Source organism: Maniola jurtina, chromosome 1 (assembly GCF_905333055.1).
Source record: "Maniola jurtina chromosome 1, ilManJurt1.1, whole genome shotgun sequence".
NCBI lineage: Eukaryota > Metazoa > Arthropoda > Insecta > Lepidoptera > Nymphalidae > Maniola > Maniola jurtina.
In genome coordinates this window covers 9629563-9644217 of record NC_060029.1, presented here as the reverse complement: position 1 = coordinate 9644217, position 14655 = coordinate 9629563, and the positions used below count along the sequence as shown (strand labels likewise).

Sequence of the window (14655 nt, the reverse complement as noted above, 5' to 3'; positions counted from 1 at the left end):
TTCCCCTTTATACTATGACTAGTATACCTAGATGCAATTCTTTACTGATCATCTGCACTTAGATATTATCTAAATTACCTAATATCTACTCTGTAGGTATATCAAAGTAGTTATTAAGATAACAAAATTAAATTGATTAATATTGCCCATTAAAGTGCGATAACATAAGCATTATTATTATGATCCCTGCTGGTATGGCTTGTCGATCCCTACCCATGCCTAACTGGATTCCCAGTATACCTACTTACTCTATGACATGAGTATGAGTAATGGGATATTTCCTTGATATTTCTGATGTCTAATACTTATAGTATGCACGAAGACAAAGTAACCAATGCAAAAGAAGAAACAAAATATAAATAATTACATGTTAGTTGAATGTAACAAAAATCATGGTTAAAAAAAGATATCATGGTTTTTTATTTATAAAGGAAAGTCTCTTGATTTTCGGTTTATTGTGGTGTTACGTACCAATAACTGAACATTTCTAAAATTACGGAATATTCTAAAACGGTATAGCGTTTACAGCTCCGTTTCAAAATAAAAAGACTTTGAGAGCCATTTTAGTTATGTTACATCTAGTAGGAATGGCAGTAAAAGGGTTATATGGCAATACGAAATGCATCAATGGCTTTGTTTTTTTTTTTTCAGAAAAAAACCATGTCACCTTATTGGAAATTGACTTGTGGAACCTTTAACATAGCAATGTTTGTCGCCGCGAATATTGCTCCTCTGGTGCGTATTTGAAACCATAATAAGTACCTACCTACCTACTTCTTATCTATACTTTATGATTTAAAAAGCTCATTTTTGCTTGAGCTTTTCATACGGTGACATAATATGTAATAGAATTATGTATGCAGAAATATTCGAGAGACTATTTACTATGAAAATTTCATTCGACATGTGCTCATTTTATCTCCGTGAAGTGAAAAGAGACACTGTAGTTGTTCTACATGAAATAATAAAATTTTGATTATGTTTTTTTTTTGATTTGGATATAATAAGTTACGTACTTCTGTTTGTTATAAACAGATTATTTGTGGTAACTTCGAGACCGCACTAGCCGAAGACGAGATAAGAGATGATGCGCCTGCGCACGGTGGCGCACGACGATGTATTCATCCCTCGTATTATTATCATGTAAGTTTATGGATTATGGATAGTGTTTAAAGTTGTTTTACAAAATATAACTAATTCTTTCTAATACCTATTACTATAAAACTTAAGTCTCTAGTCTTATCTACTAATTACGCGTGGAATAGTGCCAAGAATATGGTTGCATTTCCACTTTGGACAGCCAAGTTGTTTTAGTTAAGATCGCTTGAGCTCAATTTTACATCTACTAGGCACTTGACAACATTGGGTAGGTATATATTGATTTTTCCGCGATCACGTGGTAATAGTGTAAAAGTCGCAGAATTTTGCTGTAAGTGAATGCATCGGCATTTTACACACACTCACCAGGTTGTTTGAAAGTAGTCTACAAATTGCCAAAGGCAATCTTCCGCAAGTTGTAGGTGTCCGCAAATCGAACGAAGTTTGATCTCCCCGACTACAAGCAGTCTGTATCATCTCCATCTAGGATTACAAGACCTATCTGTATCATCTGTTTGATATCAATCTGATCTAGCCCTAAAGTGGTTTTGTAAAGCGTGAAGTCAAAAGCTCGCGCAGAAGAAGAAGCTAGCGATAGGTACCTCATCATATAAATCGAATGAGTAGTTTGGAGTGAGGGAAGCAATGATCTTATTTACCTCTTTATCCTTTTCTTCTTTTCAATCGTTCACTCTTGACAGAGTGGTCGTGGCTATGAATTCTCCTTCACTGCTGCTCGTGCGATCTCCTTCTTTTATTCCTAGTTTAGTGCGGCCTAGTTTAGTGTGGTCGGGTAAAAAGACGAGGCTTTTATATAAAGATAGGTGCGGGGGCGGCGTGCGGCGCCCTGTGGGTGTCCCCGCTGGGCGGGTGCGCGCGCGCCGCGCTGCTCGGCGCGCTGGCGGCCGCGCACGCCGTGCCCGCCGCGCTGCACCCCGCGCTGCTCACGTCGCGCCCCACGCTCGACCGCGACCCCTTCCGCCTGCCGTACAACGCTACAGCGGACTACGATGAGGCTCTCTACAACATTCTGTAAGTTGCATTAATTTAATTATTTATTACAAGTAGCTATTTAACAAAATCTTCGCAAGCATAATAGCAACAGATGTTTATATCTGTTTTTCGAAGCTTGTATCGTCGTCTACAGATTCAATATTAAACTGCCACTTACCTAATAAACTTGAGGTTATTAATCATGCTTCTATGAAATTTATTTATCTAACACAGTACACTAACGGCGTAAATTAAGAAATTAAACTATCCGTAATCTGTCGATAAGTCACTTAGCCCAAACAATATACCCACTTCTGAAGTTTGCTTAAATCATGTAGGTATATTATCGACGACTAACTTTGATCAAAATCAGCAAACTAGAATGTCCGAAATAAAGCTTCCCAACTTTTTCCTGAATAATTTAGTAGGTAACTTGTTTCCAGGGCTCAGATCCACACCGGACGCCACATACTGATGTTATTTATGATAGCGATAGTGGTTCTCCTTTACAACCGATACGTGAGTAATAATATGGTTCTTCTAATCCAACTACAGCGGTGATAGCCTAGTGGTTAAGGCGTCGGCATCCTGTCTTTTCCGGACGTCATGGGTTCGATCCTGGGTACGCACCTCTAACTTTTCGGAGTTACGTTCCTTTTATGCAATATGAAATATGAAAGTCTCAAAGGTGTGTGAAGTCTGCCAATACGCACTTGGCCAGCGGAGTGGACTATGGCGACCCCTTCTTATTCTGAGAAGAGACCCGTGCTCAGTAGTGAGCTGCCGAGGCTTGATGATGATGATAATCATGATGACTGTACGTATATTTAGGCCTGAGTAACCTAAGATTTCACTCTCCAGGTCTTTAACTAAAGCCATGCAAACAATCACTTCGATCTGTTGCTTCGTTGCGGCGTGAATGAATGACAAACCAGAATAAGAAACATAACAGACATACTTTCGCATTTATATCATGGGTAGTGATTGCATGGGATTCCTAGCAGGCGATGGGTCGGGATATTTATAGTGACGCAATGTTTACTCAGATCGAGGCGCTGGAGCGCGCCCGGCACTCGCGCGGGGAGCGCATGCGCGCGCAGGCGGAGCAGGCGAGCGACCTGCGGCGCCGCAACCAGGCGCTCGTGCACAACGTGCTGCCGCCGCACGTGGCGCGCCACTTCATGGGCGCGCGCCACCACCACCGCGACCTCTACAGCCAGAGCTACGCTGAAGTGGGCGTTCTCTTCGCCTCCATGCCCAATTTTACAGGTTTCACTAAAACATTTCTGGTTTCTTACCACACGAAAATTTGATCGAATGGTCGTTTCGTCAGTTTTTGTTTGTCATATATCTGTCAGGTTTAAAACTAAACACGTCTGAATTTTTGGGCTAAGCCTCATTATCTTTATCTTTTACGGCTGAAATTAATAATAATCAATCTATCCGTAACCTGTCGATAAGTTACTTAGGGACAGAAGACGATACAATTTTTGACAATTATTAAAAACGTTGTTAATCGCACACGAGTTGCGATCTTTCTCTATTTTTCCTCGCATCCCGTCTCGCAAGTTGCCGTTTGTCAATAAATATTTATCATCGGCAAGTCGAGCCTAATCTCTGCCACTTCGCATTGCGTGCGCGACACCCAATACTCATTGAAATAAACATTGTTACCTATTGTCTTGATAAGCACCGCTTTTCAATATTTTTTTCTGAATTGAACCGTTTGGTGAATAAGCTACTATCTAACTTAAACTTAGTATTTTACTAATACATCATTAATAGTCTTTATAAACTAGAAACTATAAACGTTTAAGTACACCATTTTCTCTAATGAAAGTACGAGTAGACATTATAAGTAGTTCCTCTCTTGATTTACTACAGAACAGTAGCCGAGCCGGAAAGTAATAAAGTTGTTCACACCATCTGTAATCGATAAACTGTTAACCGGTCTTTTCTAATTCCGGTGTATTTTAACTTGTTACAGAGTTTTACTCGGAAGAGACGGTTAATAATCAAGGCCTAGAATGTTTACGATTTCTCAACGAAGTTATATCGGACTTCGATCTCGTAAGTGTTCGCTTTTATTTTGTAAATGTAAAAAATGGGTAAGTATATTGCGCGACGGGTTGAGATGGCAACCGAGGCGGGGACGCCCTGCACACCCGCACAGCCCCCGTGCTAACTTGCTGCGGGTGAGCGTGAGTGAAGTGCGGGTGTGCGGGGCGTCCCACCGCCTCATACCCCGATTGAGTTCTAAACTGATTCACGGTATTTAAAAACTAAAATATTACACGGAGATTGTTACAAGTAGGTACCTATGGCAGAGTTTTGCATGATTCATTAATTCTTAATTTATATTTCCGTAACAAGGTTGTAATTGTCACGATGCGACAACTAGGGTTGCCACCTGTATTTTGTGATAAAGTATTAATAGGTACGTACTTCATTTCGGGCAAATTCACTTTATAAGAACAATAAAGTACCGAGTACGTGAGAATATTTTAGCTAATTTGACTGTTATTGATTTTATTGTTTAAGTACTATAAGAAACAAAATTGTTACCTAAGCTATGTTTTGCGTGTAAACTGTAACGGAACAGATCCCGTTAGTAAAATAATACGACAATGAGTAATAAGTAATTTCTTTTTGGAATTCAACCTAAAACGTCAATATCAAAATTATCAACTTACCTATTTCTTTTCCGCGTCTTTCTGTTTTTGAGGTAAAAACAGTTATTGAATTTATTTTTTTAAAGTCAAATAAATAATTCTTGATTATCACATGTTGTAAGTAGGTACCTACTTTATTTTGTATCTTAGAAATGTTTTTTTTTTCGCCTAAAAGAGGATTGCAGCCCTAGCGCCTAGCACCTCATAATAATAATAATCAATGGAGTTTTAAAATCAATCAATCAATTACCAGAATATTATTAGAATTGAGAGTCTATAAATATCTACTTACCTACATGCTTTTTAAGGTCATTAATAATATTATGAATTGTATATTTTCAGTTATTAGAAGACTCCAAATTCAGTAAAGATATCATAAAAATAAAGACAATAAGCTCTACATACATGGCTGCGTCAGGCCTAAATCCCACACGACAAATGCAGGTAAGTTGTAATAAACTTAATTACGAACGAGTTAAACGAAATAAAATTCTACATATATTATGTTACCATAGTTTACCGATTGGTCGTTTTATAAGATTCGCGTACCTGCCTACCTACTTCTTTGGAATTTTATACCTAAGTGAATAACTTTACTTTTTTGAATTCTTTTGCCGAAGTAGTATATAATCTGTGGTACAATGCAAGGATCCATTGAAAAAATATTGTATTACTATAGATGAGGTTCGCGACTTCCGCGTAGATATAGGTTTATTCCCGTGGAGACTTTTAGATTTTCCGGCATAAAAAAAGCCAATGTCCATATCCAGGACGATAGCTACCTCTGTACCAAATAGACAATACCTCCGCGATTCGTCCAGGTGGATATGATTTTTAAAAATCCCGTGAATAGTCTTTGATATTCCAGGACAAAAAGTAGCCTTTGTTTGGCCCCGAGATGTGAGCTTACTCTGTACCATATATTTTCATCAAAATTGGTTAAATAGAATATGCTTCGTGAACAGGTAGCAGACAGACAGCCAAAGATGGATTAGGCGAAGACTCTCCTTTGCTGGCGAAACTTCAAACTCTCGATAACCGTCGTAAGGTTGCCGGCTAGGCTTATCGGTGATAAAGGATGTATTGCGGAGAGTTTGATCAGGAACTTTTCGATCTTTTCCCCCCTTCACATTTTTATCACCGTAACGCAAGACGCCATGCGAGTGAAATCCTTAAATAAATAAACAAATATTCTTTTATTTACCATATTATTATGTCGTCGACATATACATGCACGAAACGTTTTGCGTCATCATTCATCCTCATACGCATGGCTAAGATTTGGATTACTCTTCCGCGATCTGTGTTTCCTAACAATCCGGATCAATATGAGTCATAGGCATCCTCTAGGTAAACGTGTCCTATCTTAAGGTCACATTGTCACTTTCCATCAGTTGTGACTGTGGTTAAGCGTGTGCCTATACCGAGTTAAAAAAGACAAATTATTTTGACGATTCAAAAGCACTTGTAAAAGTTTACTTGAATAAAAATATATTCTATTCTAAACAGACGGACACAATATTTATTCGCATTTATAATATTACTTAGAATAGATATTATATTATAACTTTATTTTAGCCATCTGATGGTGTTCTGGTCCGCTGGGCGCACTTGGCTTGCCTTGTAGAATTCGCATTGGAGTTACAACGAGTGCTCGCGGCCATCAATGAGCAATCGTTCAACCACTTCGTGCTGCGAATGGGTGTTAATCACGGCCCCATCACTGCTGGTGTGATTGGAGCCCGGAAACCGCACTATGACATATGGGGCAATACTGTCAATGTTGCATCGCGTATGGAGAGCACTGGCAAAGCTGGTTGTATACAGGTAAAGGATAATGCTAATTTGACGGATCAAAAAGGGTGTATAACATTCAACTCGGGGTCAAAAAAGTCTGACAACCTCTCTTACACAATGGTGAGCGCTGTGGTGGCTGTGGTCTTATAAGTGGGAAGGCTCGGGTTCGATTCCCGGGAGGGGCAATTTGGGAACTTATAATTTCTAAATTGTCTCTGGTCTAGTCTGTTCCCACCAGGCTAGTTACCACCCTCCCGACAAAGCCGTGCCGTCAAATGTTTTAGCCGTCTATACTGTGTAGAAATCGATAAGGAGTATAGGTTTAATAAAAACCGGCCGGTTTTTTTTCTTTATTCTTATCTTTTGGTCCACTGGATAGAAATCTGAACTCAATTCCAAGCTAAACCACCTAAAACTGTACTAAAATTGAGTCCAAAGTTCGATCGATCGATCAAGTTTATATTCAGTACCTAATCGAAATCGTGATTTCGATTACTGAATACAAACTTGAGCTCCTTTCCAAGCAAAACTACTTAAACCTATACCGAAATTCATGATGTAAGGACCATCATCATATTGAGTATAACGGTGTTACTTTATCCTTTGATTGTAGGTAACTGAAGAAACTTGTCAGATCCTCCAGAGTTTCGGATATTGGTTCGAGCAGCGGGGTCTAGTTGCTGTCAAGGGAAAGGGGCAGTTGATGACGTATTACTTGCAGGGCAAACGAGAGGGAGCCGTTGGACCAAACGATACGTTAAATGTAAGTAAACATTGAAAAAATTCTATAAAATGTTGTAAATTGATCTTAAGAAGTAGCTAGGTATGTGTAGAATTTCCATACTAGGTTACCTTTATTATATCGCCCTGTTCCTACTTTGTTGAGATGAAGATAATTTAATATAATGTAAACCAACAATCAGAGCTTGGAAATGCAGGAACGATATAGGTTGCTGGTTATTATCATATTACTGACCGAATATTAATGAATTGTAACTGTATTATGATTTTACAAAAAATATTCTTATAACCTTATTTACTATACCTAACTAGACGGCAAGATTGACATAAATTAACTAGCAACAATTAATTAATTAATTAATTAACATAAATTAATTATTATTAAATATATGAATCTAACTTAGGTATCAATAAGAATGTGTATAGTGTGTTATTATAATTTATGATACCCAACTTAGTTAAGTAAAAAAATGTATTTTAAAGTTGTTACCTACTTATGGCTTATTTACGAGTAATATGACGTCAATGAGAATCGTAAAGGCATTTCGTATATCTAAAATTACAATTGCCTACTTACTTCTCTAAAACTTAAAACGAGAACACTTGGTTCTTCACTTTTCTATTCTCATGCGTTTTTATCTTCTGCTTACTTAGCTTAATAAGCACTTTATATGTAGATTATAGGTATATCTTCCATCAGGATATTAAGTTAATTTGTACCTATTTATTGCTTACCTTATTTATGAGTTATGTCATATGACTGTACATTATCTAAGTACAGTCAATACTTGGAGTCAATAGTCATATGTCATAACTGAAATTCTTAAATTACATACATACCTACTTAATTACTCAGCATTAAGCCAACCTAACCGATAACACGATTGTTTACAACCATTATATGCCCTTAACATAGTAAATAATCCAAATATTATTTAATTACGTTTAACCCCGACCCAAATGTGGTTTAGATTGGATGAATCTAATACCTTGAACAAGACGCTTCTGTTTAGATTACGTACTGCTATAAGTATATTCAACTCAGCAGTCCATTTTACTTAATCCATTATTAAATTAGTTATTTCATGCCCCAAGTGTAGAAAGAGGAATTTAATAAAGTCTCGTTAATCATCATTCATCATCAACCCATCACCGGCCAAATACTGAGAACGATTTTTTTCTCAGAATGAGAAGGGCTTAGGCCATAAACTACCACGCTAGTCAAGGTTTCAGAAGTGCAGGTTTCCTCACGATGTTTTCCCTCACCGTTGAAGCTAGTGAAGTTTTAACTATTTAAAACGCTCATAACTCTGAAAAGTTAGAGGTGCGTGCCCAAAATCGCGCTCCGGACCTCCCGAAGGTAGGTATTATGTCTTAATCTTATCACAGCTGCAAAATTATTATTTGTGCTCGTACCTTTGAATTACTCTGTGCTATAGGTACACTCGGGATTCTATTTTTGAACCTTAGAAACCTTCGCTTGCTCGGAATTCAATGAACACTTGCACCAAATAACAACTTTGCAGCCTTGCATAACAAATAACTATTGTCACGCGCTCTTTAGCAAGTTAGCAAACAACATGTAGGTAGGTTTTCCCTTTTCTATGGGTACCTACGTAAAAAATGATGTGACCCATTTTTATTAGTACAATGCGTCCACAGTAACAATTTAAAAGCCATATTTCATTATATATTATAGGAGAAAGCAGCTGTGATGATAGTGAAGTTGGTTACTAGGTAGGTACTCTGAGAATGATGCAGCTATCAAAAAAATTGAAGTGCTACATTCGGATAAAATGGTTTTCATTCAGGATTAATTATTTTATAAATATATATTTTTTGCTACCGTTCTTAATCGGATCATAATATTAACAACTATAACGTCACAATATGGCGGATACGATCTCCCTTTCTTAGTTTGGACGCGTTATACTTTCGCTAGATTGTCAGGATCTGCTGGGAAAAACTAAGAAGAAGAGGCTGTTACGATCCGGACAGTCTACCCGGACAGGCCGACTTGCCGCGGTCGCCCTATCCGGATAGGCAGTCCGGATTGTCATCACAATTCTGCGTACATAGAAGAAATTACACCGATGCCGATGGCTGCTAAGTAAAAGATTAACAACCAAAATTGATTATAATCAATCTATTCGTATTTTTTACAAATAAAAATGTTGCTAAGAAACTTATCGACAAATCATTTCATAGGATTGATTTTATTAATTTCGGCCGTTAATGAAAATAATTCAGTTTGAATTCTGTAAGATTTCTTTTGTATATTTAAGCATTTTTAAGTTTAGTCAGGTTCTAGTAATTATTGTCGTTTAATTATCCATGCACATACCTATCTATTTTTAAAAGGTGTTTACAATACAACAAATGAAAGCATAATCGAGGAATCAAAGGCAGAGTTACTTTTTAGAAAAATAACCTTCCTTTATTTTATGCAAATAATAATGTTATTATACAAATTGTATCCAGGTATATTGAGTATATCTCAATAATATTTTTTGAATATTAGTAGAAAGTTTAATTTTCTAAGGTTGATTTTCCAATCGTCAAAAATTTTTATTTCAGGAAAGTATTTCAAAGAAAGGGACAAGGTTTTGAAATAATTGAAATCCGACTTATTCATCAGTAAAGATCATAGATATGTGTAAAAATACATTTTTTGGTGTAGATATATTATGACAAAAGTTTTGATTGGTTACGTACTTAGTAAGAAAAAATATTCTTTGTACGATACTGGTTACGTAGCACTAAATAACTGTAACAAATAATAAAATGTATTTGTACGTAACTGGTTTCGTAGTACTTAAGAGAAAATAATATTACTAGCTTAACAGGGCTCTCTCCGTCACTCGTTTCATACAATCGTAGTTCCAATTTCATTTGAATATTAAGCAACCAAAGTCCATGAAATTTCGCAGACATATTCTAGAAATCTGTGTCTGTGGTGTTTTACATTTTTCTAAAAATATGTAGTTTTAAAATTACAGGGGCTCAAAGATTTGTATGAAAATTTTTAAGACCGCGGAACTTTGAAACCGAACATTTTAACAGAAATCTGGAAAACCACAGGCATAGATATTAGTTTCTAGAATATGTCTGCAAAATTTTATGGACTTTGGTTGCTTAATATTCAAATGAAATTGGAACTACGATTGTATGAAACGAGTGACGGAGAGAGCCCTTTTAAGTACTATCGTATCAATTGTCATTCGTACTAATCACTTATCACTATCGCATTACAGATGGGTGAAGACTGCGACGTGAATGCCAGAGATACTTTACTAGCAAACGGCGATGCTCCCATTGCTTCGCGCTCCTCTCAACAACACACTGTTGAGGATGTAGACCATCCACTTCTCTCCTAAAATATCTAAATTTTATCGTTGCGTTTATTAAAGTTGCTGCAATCTTGCCTATCTACTTTATTTTTAGGGTACTGTACCTCAAAAGGAAAAACGGAACCCTTATAGGGTCACTTTGTTGTCTGTCTGCCCTTTAACACAATTTTTATAACGTTTATCAATACATGTATTACAATTAGGTACTAAGTAGAAAGATTTGTCTGATACTATTAATTCTATTCCGTTACATTTTGAACGGCTGAAAAGGTTTTTACCGATGTAACCTGTACCTGCAACCATTATAAAAAGTATAAAATATCAAGGACTCAATTTTCTTTTTGTTCTTTCATGTTTGTTGACCGAGCGAAGCGAGGTCTCTGAGTCTCCTAGTGTGAAACTGCATTTGTCCATCCGTCCGTCTGTCACAGCCTTATAACTTCTGAATTAAACATAATTTAAACATAATATGTAAACTGATGGCCTTCAGCCGAATATTGCATAGAAAAATATAAAAATCTTTATTTCAGAGGGGCTCTTATGCGAAATGGGGGGAATAGTACTTTAAAGTGGAAATTGATTTCGAGGCTATGTCTGTCAAAAATGGTTACATATTAGAAACTTGTGTGTAATTTCAGTCATATCCTGTACTTGAACAACAAATACTAAAGTTAGATAACTATTGTAAAGAAACGAAATTATTTAAACTTTAACGGGGATTTTTATTTTTATTTTATTTTAATGGAATTATGGCATACTTTGAGGTCTTAGTTTGGGGGAAACCACTAGTATAAAATGGTTATGAAAGTAAAGTCGATGGTAAAATCGTATGTAGGTATATGATCTATTTACGTTGTATATATTTATAAAAAGTGTCATTATAAAACTATACAACATACTTATTGTGTATTAATTTTGCCACACCTAGTTATAGCTATTTGAATAAAATTCAATTGTAAAAGACTTTGTACCAAGTTCATTCGTTCTTTTATCTACAACAAACACCTATAGTCACGGCCGATTCTTATGCTCTAACTAGGTTCTCATTTGTAATAATTATTTAATATTGTGAAAACTTGTAGATTACGTACTTTTAATCCATTTTGTACATTTCACTGATTTGCAGTTATTATTATTTATTTGCAGCGGACTTGAAGCGACATCCAATAAAGTTGACGGTGTATTAGCTATCAGTGTGCGTGATGTCATACACCGGAGTTAATTAGTACCTTAATTAAAAGCACTTTGTTAAAATCACTACATGGTAAAATTAGGTTTAGACTTCAATCAAAATAGTTATTCGTACATAACTTGGATAGAAGGGCTGATAATTAAATTATTGCCTAATTAATATTTTAGAAAGTACATCATCGTATCTAATGGCTATTAGTTCTCGTAGGCACTTTTTATATTTTTTGGTCGTTATTAATACCTAATGTTGATTAAATAATTTATGAGTTGAAATAAAAAAATTAAGCACCGTAGGTAGGGTGCTTACTGTGAATTACTGACTCATACCTATTTCGTTATTTCACTGTGTAAGTATTAAAAATAATAATAACTAATACAGAAATCATTATCATACAATACTACTTACATAATATTAGGTTTAGGTACATTAAATGGGTAGCTATGTCTAGATATCGTAGATTTCAAAAAGTTGTTTCATGTGTTTATTATACATATATATCTTAGTATCTGCTTATTTATTTATGCCATAATAGGACGGTATATTGCGAGATTCACTTTTATAAATCCCAGCCAAATATTATGGTGAAGTCATACGCGTGCGAGGATACTCAAAGAACAAGTTACATAACATACTCGTACCTACCTACAGTTTATAGATGAATCTGTAGTCGATGTTGCTGTTGCTTCATCTTCATATTCGTGTACTAAGTAGCGATATTGTGATATTTGAGTTAGTTGTATAGCTTTATTCGTATCGATGTCGCTTACCTATTTATTAGGTTTAGGTTTAGCATACATAATCATCCTTTAGAGCGAGACAAAACAAGATCATTTAATTAGGGATTCAATATAATAGAAGAAACTTCTTTGGTAGACTTGCTAAGATTAGTAGATATAACAATACACGATTAGTTTCTATTTTAATAATAATAATCGAAGTTTCATATATTATTATCGTAGACTATAGAGACTGTATTAGGTAAGTAAGTCTTTATCTAGGAAAAATGACATGCTTGGAGTTTTTAAGTAGATTTATTTCTAGGATTAAAAATTACTCGTGATATTATAGTTGTGTACCTACTCTAGTAATATGTAGTTAAGTCTTCTTAGACTGTTGAGTTTGTTTTCTTCAAAAACGATATAACTTCCTGTGATTGTGACTACTAAGATATAATTTTATACATGTTCTAGCTCAAGTGTGTAAAGGTTTAACCTTTTGCGACTATGATACTAATAAATAAAGCAATATCTATTGAAGTTATACTTATTCGACAAACCTCCTGTGTTTCCATGTACCTACATATTATAGTATTATCCTAGCCGATTAAAGGCCGATTCCCACCAATTGCGTACACGTAACACGTGCGTAGTGATACGCATAAACTCCTAACACACCGGGTTCGTATACGTCCACGCTTTACGCAAGCGGTGTGCCATGTTTTATACAGTTCTATACATTACAACGCAATGGTACGCGCTACGTCTACGCTTATAGTACTAACAGACGATCGAACCGAACCACGACGTGGTTCGCCGTCGTACCAGTTCGATCTTGTGGCGCACGGTACGCCGTACATTATTGGTTCGACGGCGAACCGCGTCGTGGTTCAGTTCGTGGTTCGGTTCGATCGTCTGTAACTAGTACTATTACGCAGCCTGTGTGAACGAGCTATAAATCGCATCGCACCATTATAATGAGGCATAAATAACTATTTGCTATTTATGAACAACTAGAGGATGCACGCAATTTCATCCGCCTGGATTTAGGTTTTTAAAGATACGGGAACTGTTTGATTTTCCGGGATAAAAAGTTGCATATGTCAATTACAAGCTACTTCGGTACCAAATGTCATAGGTATAGGTAAATGGGTTATGCGAATGGGTCTTTGGAATCCCATGGAAACTGTTTGATTTTCCGGGATAAAAAGTAGCCTATGTCCGTCCCCGAGTATAAACTACTCTAGGTACTTTGTTACTTTATCAGAATCGGTTAAAAAGCTAGCGACAGACGCACTTTCACATTTGTAATATTATTATGGATATTATGGATTAATTAATTATTTTAAAATTGTTTTAATAATAGCAATTTCGGAGTCTGAAGGCATCTCCAGCCAGATGCTTGAGGACTGGAACATACCGAATAAGCCATACTACCTAATAATATTGGAAATGCGAAAATATTTTTGTCTGTCTGCCCCCATCCATTTAATCGATTTTTAAAAGTTGAGTACTTATTTACTTAGATTTGATAGCTTACAAGGGCTACTTTTCATCCCGGAACCTAATCCACGCAGAAGAAGTAGTGGGCATCATCTAGGTATAAAGTACCTAAATACATCATAGTTGTCTATTTCTAATATCTTTTAACTCTTTTTAACTTATTTTACAAATATTTGTAAACGAAAATAAGAAATCTACGAAATACAACAATTTCATTATTTAATCAGAGCATTTAGGTACATGAATACTTTCTTACTACTGAAGATAAACCATGTGAGGTTGGAAAATTGCATTAGGCCTGTTGTACCTACTCCTAAAATCTTAGGGTCCAGTTTAAGAAATTAATTCTAGTATCGACTATTCTCACAAATTAGTCGACACTAGAATTAATTTCTTAAACTGGACCCTTTCAAGTAAAGATCTTCATATGAACCTGTGAGGATGATACTGCCATTGTCGCAATTAAAATACCACAAGCCTATGTTGTCGTATTAGTTTACAAATTGCGAAAAACCAAATTAAATTTGAATTTCGCGGGCAGGCCCGTCGCTTCCACCGTAATCATTTTATTTCCGAGGAAATACTTACATAAT

At 36.0% G+C, this 14655-nt stretch overlaps 1 protein-coding gene and 1 long non-coding RNA gene across 4 annotated transcripts in view; one reads left to right on the top strand and one right to left on the bottom strand.

The window, feature by feature from the left end:
• The window catches only part of LOC123867307 (adenylate cyclase type 3), a 28001-nt gene extending 14902 nt beyond the window's left edge, over nt 1–13099 (top strand). For all 3 annotated transcript variants that reach the window (XM_045911144.1, XM_045909658.1, XM_045910396.1), the window contains exons 12-21: nt 652–735; nt 1036–1143; nt 1919–2130; nt 2535–2610; nt 3138–3360; nt 4079–4161; nt 5106–5207; nt 6342–6590; nt 7174–7323; nt 10556–13099. In XM_045911144.1, the coding sequence (XP_045767100.1) occupies nt 652–735; nt 1036–1143; nt 1919–2130; nt 2535–2610; nt 3138–3360; nt 4079–4161; nt 5106–5207; nt 6342–6590; nt 7174–7323; nt 10556–10678 (1410 nt within the window). In that variant the 3' untranslated portion in view covers nt 10679–13099. The remainder of the gene's footprint in view (nt 1–651; nt 736–1035; nt 1144–1918; nt 2131–2534; nt 2611–3137; nt 3361–4078; nt 4162–5105; nt 5208–6341; nt 6591–7173; nt 7324–10555) is intronic.
• On the bottom strand, nt 6245–9237 carry LOC123867875. Its single transcript, XR_006796533.1, has 3 exons — nt 9178–9237; nt 7156–7161; nt 6245–6259 (listed from the first exon to the last, which is right to left on the bottom strand). It is a non-coding gene; the product is annotated as an uncharacterized LOC123867875 (long non-coding RNA).
• Nucleotides 13100–14655: the final 1556 nt, after the last annotated feature.